This window comes from Fundulus heteroclitus, chromosome 18 (genome assembly GCF_011125445.2).
Source record: "Fundulus heteroclitus isolate FHET01 chromosome 18, MU-UCD_Fhet_4.1, whole genome shotgun sequence".
Taxonomy (NCBI): Eukaryota; Metazoa; Chordata; class Actinopteri; order Cyprinodontiformes; family Fundulidae; genus Fundulus; species Fundulus heteroclitus.
The window spans coordinates 21,142,388-21,156,507 of NC_046378.1; the positions used below are offsets into that span (position 1 = coordinate 21,142,388).

Consider the following 14,120-nt stretch of genomic DNA (forward strand, 5'->3'; position numbering starts at 1 on the left):
TCAAAGAAGCGAGCCTTTCCCAGTTGGGAGGAAAATCCAAAAGTTGTCTCACTTCCTCTACACTGCATTGCAAACAAGCAGAAATAGGTCACATGGTGTTTTTTTATGGTGTCTGGAAATCATAACCTTGCCACGGAGAACAAATAGCACTGTGCTTTGGGACTTTTTCTTTTTTAAACTTGGTGGATGTATGCAGAGGAAGTATTTGTTTCCTAGTTTAGATGTGAAAAAACCACAGCCCTGGTTCCGGTAGTTCATCTGCATTCGGGGATCCCGTGTACTGACAAATCTTGCGATTTGCGTCCGTCCACATGTTATCTGTTTGGTTTCAGGGTTTTCCTTGCTTAAACATTGTGTCATTTGTTCTGTGAGCGAGAACATGATTGTGGATAGAGATTTACAGAACAACCCAAAGAGAATGATTTAAATCACATCCAAAAAAAGACTGAAATGCAGAACGAAATAATATATGTATTTTTAAAAACACATTATAAATACTTTCAACAGGACGTAATTAGAAAAAGGCTACTTGCTGAGGCATTTGAGACTGAAGCAAAAACAATGATCAATAAAAACAAGAAAATAAATGTTAGCTTCTTTTTTTCTTTTTCTTTTTACAAAAATATCTTTTTTATGCTTTATTGAATACTGCAAGAGTTTGTGGGGAAAAAAAGTCTGTTCCAAAAAAATAAATTACATCAGAAAACTAACTGAGTTCTGTGCTTTCAGTAACCACAGTCACACAAGTAGTCATAGATGGAGGGGGTTAAATCATTGAATGTTAAAGTGAGTAACTGTCAAGCTGTTTTTTTCACAGCGCTCCCCATACTGGTTTCATTTCCGGCATGTGCCGTTTAGTCAGTGAATAATATACCCGAGGAGGCAGGTTTGAAAAATGTCTTCAGTCAACAAGGCTCCAAGGCACCAGTGACGGTTACCGGTCGGCAGCGGCTGTGCATTCTTCTCTCCCGCCTGGGTTTAAACCGCCGTGGTCCCTCCAGCCATGCTAATTTAACTACGCCTATTGGTTCCACTTTCAAACATGCAGTGTGACATGTAAGCTTGGATTCTTCCCAAGAGATCTATAAATAGTGTTGCATTCCACAGCGGCTTAGTCAGTTGTAAGCTGAACGTCGCAGAGAGAGAGGGCCACATTGTTCATATTGCTGTCCTGTTCGTATTTAGATGTTAGCAGGGGAAACGTTTCAGTCAGTTGTAAAAATGACGCTTCTGAGTTCACTGAGATGGAGTCCATGTGTGTGTTATTATGCAGGTTTTCCATCCAGACAGTCCTGTAAACTTTGGCCCCTTCGGGCCCGTGATTGCCATGCCTGTGGCACCAGCTGCACTGCCCTGTTTCTGAGCATATACAGGACTGAGGCCCGGCTTTGTATCCCGTCACCACTTCCGCCATTAGCGAGTGGGCAGGGATCTGTTTTAACATGTCCTCGCTATTGTTTTTTTGGATCTGCATGTTGGAAGGGCTCTGGGTGCGGTAATTTCCCACAATCACAGTCTCCACGAGAGGCTCTGTGTCGTGATCATCAAGGTTCAGGGAAGAGGAATGGAGCTGGCAGCTCAAGCCCATCCCGCTGTCTTCCCTCTTTCTGACGTCCTCCGCCTCCATGCTGTCATCCTGCAGAGGGTAATCTGTGTGGCTGTCGGCAGAGCTGTCTGACCCGCCCATGCTCCCGCAGCCGCTGTCCTCCTGCCTCGCTGGAGCTTGTCCTCTGTTGTCTGCTGCGGAGTCTGCCTCTACGCTGACCCCGCTGTCCAAGCTGGTCCTCCTGTTCTCCTCCTCCTCCTCATCTATTATTGTAACATTGGTTTCAGGCAGCTTCAGAGTGGTTTTTGTATCAGTTCTGGTACTGGACAGAAACCATCCCTTGTCTGTGATCACCTCCATGGTCCCTTCTGAGACAGAAAGTGGATGCCAGCCTCTTACAGGGGACTTCTAAAGTGGGGCAAGATGAGACAAAGAAATCATGAGCCATCTCTGATGTCATGTTGTTAAAACATCCTTTGGATATATACATATATTTTTTAAATGCTTTTTTTAAACTCTTACCAATGCAACAGGGGTTTTCGCAGGGCGTTTTATGTAACACAGCAGAATGCCGGTCAAAAAAGCAACAAAGACCAGGATCCCCAGAATAGATAAGGATGTTGCAGCTATAATATAAAATTCTGCAAGAAAGAAAATACAGTTTTACAACTGTAAACTGATGAACATGCATTAAATTCATTTCATTAGATCCCTTTTTCACATTGTAATGTTACAAACACAAAGTTCAATGTATTTTGTTGGGATTTCATGTGATGAAATAATATGAATGCGTACATAAATTTATGAAATGGAAATATATTTATTATGTTTAATATATTTATATTATTTAATAAAAAAAAAAAATCTGTAGCATAAATCTGCATTAAGCTGCGATTACAGAGGCCGGTCTTTTGGGCGGATTTCCTCGCCAGCTTTGCATATCTAGAGACTGAAACTGTTGCCCATTATTCTTAGCAAAAAAAGCTCAAGCTCAGTCAGACTGAAAATCAAACATCTGTCAAATGCCAGTTTCAAGTCTTATAATAGATTCTCAATTTGGCTTAGGTCGAGGCTTTGACTGCGCCATTTCAACACATGAATGTGCATTGTTCACCAGTCCATTGCAACACTGGCTCTTTGTTTCGGGTCATTTTGCTACTGGAAGGTGGACCTCTGCCTAAGTATCAAGTCTTTTGCAGCTGAACATTAATTAATGTTTCACACCAGGAAATGGTGTGTTCAGAGTTTTCTGGCATGTATTTCATTTTGCACGTAGCCAATAAATAAATAAATAAAATCAGTCTTGGTCTTATTTGACCTTCTTCCACATGTTTGTTGTGTCTCTTGCATGGCTTCTTACTATTAGAGAGGGGCATTTTTAGGTTTTCTTTAAACAATTATGTTATTCTTACTATCCTAACACAAAAGGCAGATTTGTAGACTGCATGACTAAGCTGTCATGTCAGTGGTTTCTCCCACCAGAGCAGTGGATCTCTACAGTTCCTCCAGAGTAACAGGCATATTGGCTGTTTCTCTGATTAATGCTTTTCTTGTTTGGCCAATTAGGTGGATAGCCATGTGCCGGTTGGTGTGCAGTTATTTATAGTCAGTTTATTTACTAATTAGGTAACTTCTGAAAGCAGTTGTTTGGATTGGACTTTATTAAAGAACTTTAAAGTAAAAAAGGGTTCGTTTTCAAAATAATTTGTAAAACAATGTATAATTTTCTTTCCTGCTTTGTGTTTACCTGTTATGTATAATCCCAATAAAATATGTCAAACTTTGCGGTCGCATTATGACAAAATGCAAAAACAAATACTTTTCAAAGGTTCTTCAAATTATAGTTCAGTTTAAACACATATTTTGTTTTACCTTGCTCTGGGAGGTGCAAACACTGCTTTTCAGACACGTTGCTGGTGGAGAGGCTACCAAGGCCTTCGACTTTGACGCTGACGCAGTACTTTCTTCCCCAGTGGAGAGATGTGAAAGTCTTCGTCCTCTGATCCTCTCCTTCATCATCTCTCACGTAAACAGTTGTAGTCTGTTGGTTAAAAAGAACTGAGTTGCAGTAAGACTGCACTTTCTATAAGTTTTATATTACACACTGTGTCTTTAAACCGCACCCACCTTGTTTTCTTGACCAATCTCCTCCAAATACAAAGTGTACGCAACACCATATGGATAGATTTTTCTCAGAATTGGTTTTTCATGAACGTAAACTGCAAGTGTGCTTGAAGTGGCCCGCAAAGTAAAGGAGGGAGGAAGCAAGTCACCTTTGAACAGAAAGGAAAACAAATATTATAGCAAAATTAACTACTCCTTGATAATGAATTGTTCAATAAATTCACATCCCAAACTAAAGCACTTACCTTGATTTACATAAAATCTAGTTGTTCTTTTCCATGCAGACTTTTGATCTCCTTTGACAAGCTGAACTCTGACTATGTAGGCATCTGTGTATTCATATATTTGAGGGTCAATGAGGCAGTAGTTCTTTGTGATCCCCCAGCAGTTGGATACGTTATCCCAACCAGCACCACTACCATATCTGAAAGCAGAAAACTCACCGGTCAATAAAGAAAAAAAAAGGTGACTCATCAATTATTATTAGCTATTCAAAAACTATAGTGCATCTGAAAGTTCAACATACTTTGTCATTTGTACATTATAAACTGCTTCCGATGGGGCCTCCTCGGGATGTTCCCATAGAACTATTACCTCCCCCTCGTAAATATGGACTTCCAGTTTTTTGGGTGCGGGGACAGCTGTTCCTGTTGCAACAAAATAATGCATTTAATAATGTATACATTTGCTTTTACTGAGTCATTTCACCTTCTTCAAATTTTAATTGCTTTTACATGGCTTGTGTAAAGAGGAAACATCTGCAATGTAAATATATGCTTAATATAATGCAGAGAAGGGGCATCTTTACATATTTCTGCAAAACTTTGATCACAAGAACAAAAGAGGAAGTCTAGATGACTAGGGGGAAAATCTTGCAAAAATAATTATAGTACCAAAACTAGCTCTGTTTTTTCCCCATGATTAGTTGTCTTTTTTAATTTTGTGAGTTGCTTATGAGAGGGAAAAAGGGAAAACATCCCAATTCGGCAAAAAAGTTACATTTTAGAATCCATGTCATGAATATCAGTTAAAACTACAGTTAAGCTTGTATAGAACGGTAACACATCTGCATCGCATCAAACTAATAGTTTATCAGCTGGTGAAGATTCTCAGTCATCCAGGTCACTGTCAATTCACTTTTTAAATTGAGAAAGCTTCCTAGAGAGGAAGCGAAACATCTTCAACCACGGAAAACAAGTCCAGTTGTTTTTTTTTTTTATTTTTTTTTTAATAGTTTATCAAGAAAGTTTTTTTAATAGTTTATCTACATTTTTGGCAAATGTAGTGAAAGCCATTGGTCTAAATGACTGAAATTTCAAGAAAGGACATTTTATAAATGTTACATAGATTATGCATAATAAAATGTCTATGAGAACAAAAATAATTTTTCCAAAATTGTTTTTCCTCATGAATAACAAAAACGTTTTCTAATAACTTTATAAATTACTTTACAAGGTTTTGCCATTTGTTGATATTGAACAGGTCCATAATGATAAGTACATTTAAAAATCTCAAACAAGACATAAGATAAAACATTGTTAATTGGTAAAAAAAAACAAACAAAAAAAAAACAAAACAAAACAAGGTTTAATTACCTGAAATGTGGTTGATGTACAGAATCAGGAAGAGAGCAATCGGTGCCTTGTTTTTCAAATCCATTTTGACTTTGGAGAAAGGTGCAATCACTCAGTCAGATGCCCTTCAGTAGCTTCCAGCAATATGCAGCATTCCAACTGTCAGCACAGGACCATTTAAACCATAGTCAGTGTTGATAAATATCCACGGCAGAGACGCGGCTTTCCCCTGTCTGAAACCTTTTGATCTGAAGAATACATAAAACCTATCTCCAGATCTCATCTCGTTCCCTCTCCGCCCCCTGATGATGAGTTTCCTGTTGTGACAGCATCGGTGACGCGCTTGCTGGTTTCACATCTCTCCGTCTCCCTCTGCCTCTACTTCCTCATTTGTTTTGCCTTATTTGAATGGAAAGAAGCGCAACATCATAGACGAATTTCCCTTATTTTCATTCTTTCTGTACAAATTTACATACATAAAACAAATGGAGTGTACACAAATGTAAATAACAGAAATATACAAATTTATTCAGGGGATCAGATCTTAGACTTTGTTTGCCTGCCGACACCTCTGTGTGAAAGCTTGTGTACTCTGCCGCCTGTTGTATTTTGCTTTTTTCAAATATGGGATTCGATTTACAGATTAAGAAAGAATTGGTTTTGGTTCAGAATTAATTTATTGAGGCAATGATAAAACACTGTATTCTAAAATAAGTGTTTTGTGTGTATTCCATTCATCCATATTCTGACCCGCTTAATCCCTCATGGGGTCGCGGGGGTCGCTGGTGCCTTTCTCAAGCGTTCACTGGGCGAGAGGCGGGGTTCACCCTGGACAGGTCGCGTTTTGTGTGTATTACTTAACTCAATTATTTTGCTTTCTGAGTGTAGTCAGTGGACGTTGCCTCATAGGTCGAGTCCTTTGGCTGAACAAATACTTGGAAAAGGGGAGGAGCAAGGTCATGTTGAGACCTGCAAATTGGCTAGTACCACAACTCTGGATCATATAGGGGATGGGGGTGGGGCCCTTATGTTAGTTCCAGTAATTTTTTTTTTGTATTTCACCCCTTTTTGTATCTTTGAAGGGTGATCAGCCATTATTTAGTTTTCCCTCTGTCTCATTTAGTAGGCCTATTTATCTGTATTAGTGTTTTTTGTTGCCTGTTCTTTTTTTCCTCTTTTTTTCTGAGTGGAGTTTTGTTATTCTGGCCTCTTTTATTGCCCCAAAATCTTGATTTTTGTATTATTCATCCAAGTTTTATTTATTTTTTTTTAAATAAAACCCTCTCTCTTGGACTTTACCCTGTCCTTGAACGTCCTTTATTGCTCAGTCTTTCACATTCATTCTGCGTTGGATTACAGATGGGTTTTGCCCGGCTGCATCAAAATACCCTGAAAAAACACAGATGCCTTATCCATAGCATCAGTATTGTTCACTATAGATTAGCACTTGGAAAGCAACATAAGCCATGGATTTTAATGTAGGAATACATTCTAATCTTAAAATACAGTGCCTTGCTAAAGTACTTACACCCCTTGAAGACGTGTTAGAGACTATGTAAAACGTCAGAGTGGGGTGGAGGTTCACTCCAAATATACAGAAAAAACAACAATAGATTGGTTTAGTTCAAACCATATTATGTGTTATCTTTTTTTGTACGGTTACCTTGAGTGTCCAGACAGGTGCCTTTTAAATAAAATGTGTTATTATTATTATTTTTTAGGATGACACACACACACACACACACACACACACACACCCTTGTTTAGTGTACATAATAAGGACTGTACCTTGACTTCCGTAGACTTTCGTTCATCTTCAAGCCTTTCTACGGCTTAACCCTAAACCTAGCCCCAAACTTAACCATTATCAGTGTATACCTAACCCTGACCTAAACTTAATTGACACCTTAGTCCTAAAACTTACCCCTAGCCCAGAAAAAACAGTGAGGACCTTTTGTCCTCACTTTACATCAAAGTCCTAGCTTTACTTGTAAAATGAGCAAAAAATGAATCAGACACCTTGCCGGGGTAATAAGTTGGCCAAAGGAGGACTTCCACACCATTGATGTTAAAACACGGAAGCTACTTACCATGCATGGTGGATTCCACCCCAAATCTAGTATCCACAGGCTATACACAAGGTGCAAAGAAGGAGGCAGAGGCCTAGTGAGTATCAGAGCCACCATTGAAGATGAAACATCCAAGCTCCAAGAATATATCAAGAAGATGGCCCCAAGGGATGAAGCGCTCAGTGAATGTCTTAGACAATGGAAGTTGGAAGAAAAGGAACTGAGGGAGCAATTGTGGGAGGAAAAAACCCTGCATGGGACGTACCACCGAGAGATAGCTGAAGTGATCCAGCATCTCACAGCAGGGTGTAAGATACTAGCAGGGAAGGGATACATGGAACGCCATAACCAAGTGGCTGGTACAGTGTACATAAACATCTGTTCAGAACCATCTGGAGACCCCCAGGTCAAAATGGGAATCACCTCCCAAGGTGGTGGAGAATTACAGAGCAAAGATCCTGTGGGACTTCCAGATACAAACAGACAATATGGTAATGGCCAACCAACTGGACACTGTGATCATTGATAAGCAGCAGAGGACAGGCATTTTTATCCATGTGGCCATCCCGAGTGATGGAAACATCAGGGAAAAAGAGCACAAGAAACTGGAGAAATACCAAGAGGTCTGGGAAGAATTAAAAAGAGCCCGGAAGGTGAAGACAACAGTAGTGAACGTGGTCATCGGAGGACTCAGGGCAGTAACCCCAACTCTGGAGAAGTGGCCCCAACAGATCCCTGGAGAAACGTCAGACATCTCAGTCCAGAAGAGCTCAATCTTAGGAACAACTAAGATCCTAAGAAGATCCCTCAAGCTCCCAGGCTTCTGGTAGAGGACCTAAGCTTGAGAAATGCCCTGCTCTGGAGTGTATATGACGTTCGGTAGGGTTCATAGCTAGTGAGGCACTGACGTCATCAGAGTCAGATTTACAAATATATACACTCTACAGAGTAGACTCATTGCAAAGTGCTGAAGGAGACTGATTGAGCCAAATCAATTCACCAAGAGACATGGAAAAAATATTGATTCTTTCATGAAAAACATAAATAAAACTTAATTATTTGTTATTTGATTGGTAACAGTTTATGAGTGATGGATTTCTGCATTTGTAACACATTCTATCCCAGGGGAGGCAAAGATCGCTGCGACCTCACCGGCTTCACTATCAAGCGCCACCAAGGATTTACATGAAAAATAGCGAAAAGTCTGCGATTTTAAATAGAATATGAGAAAAAATGATAAAATTAGATAAAAAAAACAGAACTTTTATTACAAATGACTGAGTGAATCACAATTTATATTATGTTATCATTATTATATATTTTATATATATATATAAAAGTTGATTCAATTGTCCTGCAGAGCTAAATGACATGCTGATGAGAGAATTCAACCATTTAATTCACCTATGTTGGAGAAGGGATGCATCCAAAACATGCAGAATGGTATCTCTCAGGGTCTGGATTTGTGCATTCATGGGTTAACAATAGCATGTTGGTTAAAACTGGTATGTCAGCTAACAGATATTTTCCAGTCATCCATGTGGCTGGAAACAAATGATTAAAAGTAAAAAAAAAAAAACAGATAGATTAGCATGATCAGAGTATTAAGCTCTTGATGCCTATATGGAAATCTTACATCTGTCTATCATAATGCTTTTATGGAAAAAAAAAAATTGGATGTATCAGTCTGGTGACATGTAGCTTTTAGTGGTCCTAGTAAAGCAGCTTTCACAAACTACTGCAATAAGGTACAGTTATAGCAACCGAAAACATTTTATTTATCATAAAGCTTTAGAGAAGTCCCTTCAGGCTTCGCAGAACTCAATTTCAATTAATTTAGTTTGCTCTTCAATATAATTTTTTGTTTTTCATTTCTGAGAAACGACATTTCTCTTAAATGTAGATCTTAGCTTCTCACCTCCTCCTCGCATGTGATATTTTTTCATGTCGGGTTTTACTTCCTCGTAGGAGTCCTGCAAAAGTCAACACACTTTGCTGTTTACTCGTGTCACTTTTTGGTTTCTGTCTTGTACTTGGACAGAGAACCGATGAGTAAATGCGAAATGTGGGTGGTCTGTATAGTAATGTCAGAGATCTGTTGGTCGTTCAAAAAGGGGGATTTTTTTAAAGTAATCATCTGTTATAATAAGATATTCCCCAAGGGTTTTTAAATATATAAGTAGAGAATGCAACCCAACAGCCTCTAGTGTTAGTAGAGCACAATTTAAAATATATTTACAAGAGACAAAATTATTCAGATGAAAATCATCATAAGATGCTAAAATTATTCTCTCTGTCTCTGTCTGTCTTTCTCTCACTCTCTCTCTCTCTCTCTCTCTCTCTTTGGTGGCTATGGTGGTTTTGTCCCGTGTGACTTTTTGTTGTCCTGTGAGAAACTGGCGGAAGGTCCAAGGAGATAGGCAACACTAGCTAACCCCCACCGTTAATTATTGTCCATTGATGATCTGACAGGTTACTTTTTGGGCCATTCCAGAAAATTATTTATATCCCACCCTATCTGTGCCAAACCTAATTTTCACTTGCATATTGGGTTTTATTGGAACACACAATTGTGTAAAAGTTTCAGGTTATCAAGTTGTTGATTTGACATCAGCAAACAGGCTTAAATCGGAGGCAACCAGACTTTCGTTCAGTTCTTTCTGAAGACGTTTCGACACCTATCGAGGAGCTTTTGTTATCTCTGGTGGCTCGCACCTGAGCAACCTAGAGTTGGTACGCTGCTGTTTTTAAGGACATGAAGGCCCATCCTCCTATGCACATTCTAAGTCAGATGCAAATCAGTGATAACTGAGAATTTGCGCTGGCTTCTTGATTTGACGTGAAAGTGCAGACTTTGAAGGTACTTTTACTTCTTTATTATTTTGCCAGGTGTACCATTGGCACTCACCAGACCCTCAGCATGATACTGCTACCACCATGCTTGACAGTGGGCACAATAGTCTCAGATTTAATAAAAGCTCCTTCATACAATTTGTTATTGTGCCCATTTTGTGCAGCCTTAGTCGGGTCTGACCATGAAACCTTTTTTTTTCAGAAGTTATTTGGCTTTTCTATAAAGGCATCTGCAAATTTCAGTTGAGCTTGAAGGTGTCGGTTTTGGAGACAGTGCTTGTTTCTTGCTCAGTAGCCTCTCAGTCCATGATGTGAAACCTGCTTTATTTTATAGACAGGGACTTGGTTTCACATAGTAATCTTCTAATATGTCACAGCATCAGATTAGAGGGTTGTAAAGGTCAGCTGAAACCGACACAATTTTGTACTTAGAGAACCAAAACGTTGCTTGACGAATCTGACTGTAGTTCAACTTCCTTCTTAATTGAGTCACGGGGTACAGATCATTTACTGGTATTATGCAAACAGACTGTGGCGTGTCATGAGCCATTTGATAAAAATAGCATAGAATGACATGCAATTAATACAAGTTCATTCAGTAAAACAATCTTATTGTAATCATATTTTCCATAACATATCTTTTTGAATCCATTTGGCCTGGAACTGGTTCGAACTTTTATAACCCACCTTAACCAGTACAATAACTAATATGATGTCATCATGCACATCAGCCTTTTAACAGAATTGTTTGTTAGAATAAAGTAGAAAACTATAAATCCCATTTTTTTATTTATTATTTTTTTTTTTATTTAAACATGGGTCTGATTATTTAATCCAGCCTCAAGGCAGAAACACAATTGTTTCTATTGACGCATTCTGCCCTCTAGTGGTGCTATGGTTGTTCATTGCTTTGGTGGAAACCTTCTTTTTTGTAAATGTATTTATTTAAAAAAGAAAAAGAAAAACAAGGGGTTGTTTGATTTTCTTTTTAAATGACAAATTGACAAGTTTTCACTTTTTTGATCAAAAACGATTTTGATTTTTGATTTAAACTTTATTTGATTCATGTTTAGTTCAAAATCAGAATATGATGGCTTTTCTCTTTTAATCAAGATGGCTTCTTTCAACCCTCTTTTCAACCATCTGGGAAGAGGGATAAGCGTGCATAGATGATGGATGGATGGATCTCTCTCTCTCTCTCTCTCTCTCTCTCTCTCTCTCTCTCTCTCTCTCTCTCTCTCTCTCTCTCTCTCTGTATATATATATATATATATATATATATATATATATATATATATATATATATATATATATATATATATATATATATATATATATATATATATGGACTGCTGAACCTTCCCCAGAGCTGCTGGCCCACCTGTGCTGTGCCATGCGTTTATCCTTGCAATCCTCGCTGCTTTGGATCTCATACACAATGCTGCTCAGTTGTGGTTTGGGTGTTCTGTCTTCGGGATGAACCAGTTTTTGCCTGATAGTGTTATTACGTTTGAAATTAACTGGTATGTTGTCTTTGGAGAAAATTCTCCTGAATTTCTCAAAAACTCATGACACATGTGGAATGACAATGTTCTTACATCTCTCAGTTCTCTTCTGTGTGTTCGAAGCTGTGTTGTTTTTTTCTGCCAGCTTTGTTGGCTGATTTGACAAAGGCCCATTTTGGGTAACCACAAGCTTGCAGTGATTTCCTGATATGCTTGTGTTCATTTTGTTTCTCCTCTGTGGCAGAGGAAATGTTGTAAGCACAATAAGTCAGAGTTCTGTTAACAGAGAGTTTGTGCTCCATTGGTTGATGTGAACCAAAATGCAGAAATTTGTCTGTGTGTGTGGGCTTCCGGTAAACCTTAAAAACAGCTTTGCACAAACAGCAGGTTGCTCAAGTCAAACTTCAAACTTTTGTCATTCAATCCACTGTACAGCACCAAACAAGGCTCATTAACGGAATTGGGTATCTGGCACTTGCAGAGATGACGTGGCAAGATCAGTTTTTTTTCTTTTGTTTTGTTTTTGGTGCAAGAAAAATGTAAAAAAAAAATAATTAAAAAAAATTGTTTTTTGGGTAATGCCTTTCTCAACCACAAAAACGCCAGAAGTAACAAGAGACAAAAAAGAAAAGCCTCTAACTCCATAAAAACAGTAGGCAACACCAAAAAAAAAACATCACCATTAAAAACATAAATATCCAATTAAGATCATTTAAAAAATTAATAACACCATAAACATAAAAATGGGGTCAATCACAGAAACTCCTCTAGATCCTCGTTCATACCAGTAGGAGCCAAACCTCGTCTTCCTAATAAAATTATTATTACCTCATACTGGGTTTGATGGCTTCAATGCCTATAAAAAATAATAATGATGGTGAAATGCCAATCAGCATCCAGAGTTCATCTTAAAAGATTTTTAAATCCACGACTCAGCCTGCTACCCGGCCAAAGCTCAAGCAGTGGTTGCGCTATGTCTGATTTGGACTCAGATGACCCTTATTCTACCCACCTCCATCCCCTTCTCCACCCTCGTAGCCAGGCTCCATCTGGCTTTTCCATGGTGCTCCTTCAACCTCGTCCCTATCAGAGTGTAATTCCTCCCGGATTCTTACTGCATTCCCCGTCACATCTCAATCGGTCCGGCAGAAAACCGCCATGTTGAGCCTGGTTCTGCCAGAGGTTTCTTCCCAAAGGGCAGTTTTTCCTCTCCTCTGTTGCTTCATGCTTGTTCACCATAGGAAGGTTCATGCAAATCTGTGTTTTATCCAAGCTGGACATTCATCTTTTCCGGGTCCCAGCCCTGAGTGAAGCACTGGTATCAGCTCACCCAGTCTACTGGTTACTCACCATTACAGCTCAAGCAGATCGTCTCGCCAACCAGCAGTCTATGGACCGAAGTAACTTCGTCTATCTCCACTCCACATCCAGTTTCAGGCCTGGGGGAAGCATCCCTGTTCTCATACACCTGCTTATGCATATTAAAGTAAAATTCAGGGCTAATGTTTCCAGGCGAGGTCTGAGTGCCAAAGTCTTAAAATATTTGCATCAATGAAATTCTTCTAATTGTCTTTTCTTTCCGTATGAGGTTTTGAGATTGAAATGTCTTGCAACAGTATTTGTAAGATAATTCCTCTTGAAGGAACTTCTGTGTTCATTGATTTGTTCTTTTAAAGGATGGGATGTTTCTCCAATGTATATTTGGTGGCATGGACATTGTATCATATAAATAACATTTTGGGTTTTGCAGGTAATAAAACGTTTTATGTTGATGACCTTACATCACATTTTGCATATTAAACTATTGCATTAAATAACCAGCTGTTTTTGGTTTCCGTAACTAATTTCTGATGAGATAATAAAATGACAAAAACACATTTTTTTTATTAACTTTTCGTTTTATGAAACAGCTGGAATTTTTTGTTTCGTCAGTAATTTAATGAAAGAACCGTCTGCATGGCCTAGTGACAACATTAAGAGATAAGTGTCTGTTAAATCAACCAAAATCCTGCTCTAGGGATTACCAAAATTTTTCCCGCATATTCAGATGTTAACCTGGATGTCCTTAATGTTCGAAGGAACTGATTCAGGTTTGTTGCTCAGATGTACATTTTCAGCTCTTCTCTCAACATTTCTTTGGGACTGGGAACAGGGCTTTGTTGTTTCTGAGCCCCTTGGTAACTAAACTGGAGGTATAGGCTATTTTTCACTTGTAAAGTGCACCAGTCTCTCCTGCAGCAAAACAGCCACACAACATGGATCTGACCACCCCATGCTACCCAGCAGAGTTGGTGTGCGCAAGCTGGCAAGTAATAGTAATCGTAATAGCATTACATTTTATTTAAAAGTGCCTTTCAGAGCACTCAAAGACACCATACAAATCCAAAAGAGTAATAAGTCATGATAAAAACAACACGTTAAAATGTTACAATGAACTGACAATTACAGT

At 38.7% G+C, this 14,120-nt stretch overlaps 1 protein-coding gene across 1 annotated transcript; it reads right to left on the minus strand.

The window, feature by feature from the left end:
- Nucleotides 1-451: 451 nt before the first annotated feature.
- il10ra (interleukin 10 receptor, alpha) lies at nt 452-5,512 on the minus strand. Its single transcript, XM_012877460.3, has 7 exons — nt 5,266-5,512; nt 4,197-4,317; nt 3,916-4,094; nt 3,674-3,819; nt 3,419-3,587; nt 2,069-2,187; nt 452-1,954 (listed from the first exon to the last, which is right to left on the minus strand). Exons 1-7 carry the CDS (start codon nt 5,327-5,329, stop codon nt 1,112-1,114), a joined length of 1,641 nt encoding a protein of 546 aa, XP_012732914.2. The 5' UTR covers nt 5,330-5,512; the 3' UTR covers nt 452-1,111.
- Nucleotides 5,513-14,120: the final 8,608 nt, after the last annotated feature.

What these genes read in the sequence shown, in the direction of transcription:
- il10ra (XM_012877460.3), bottom strand. Translation starts at nt 5,329, where the DNA reads ATGGATTTGAAAAACAAGGCACCGATTGCTCTCTTCCTGATTCTGTAC. An exon ending in GTACATCAACCACATTTCAG is followed by an intron (nt 4,318 to 5,265) that starts GTAATTAAACCT and finishes TTGTTGCAACAG; the next exon opens with GAACAGCTGTCCCCGCACCC. An exon ending in CGAAAACCCCTGTTGCATTG is followed by an intron (nt 1,955 to 2,068) that starts GTAAGAGTTTAA and finishes GCCCCACTTTAG; the next exon opens with AAGTCCCCTGTAAGAGGCTG.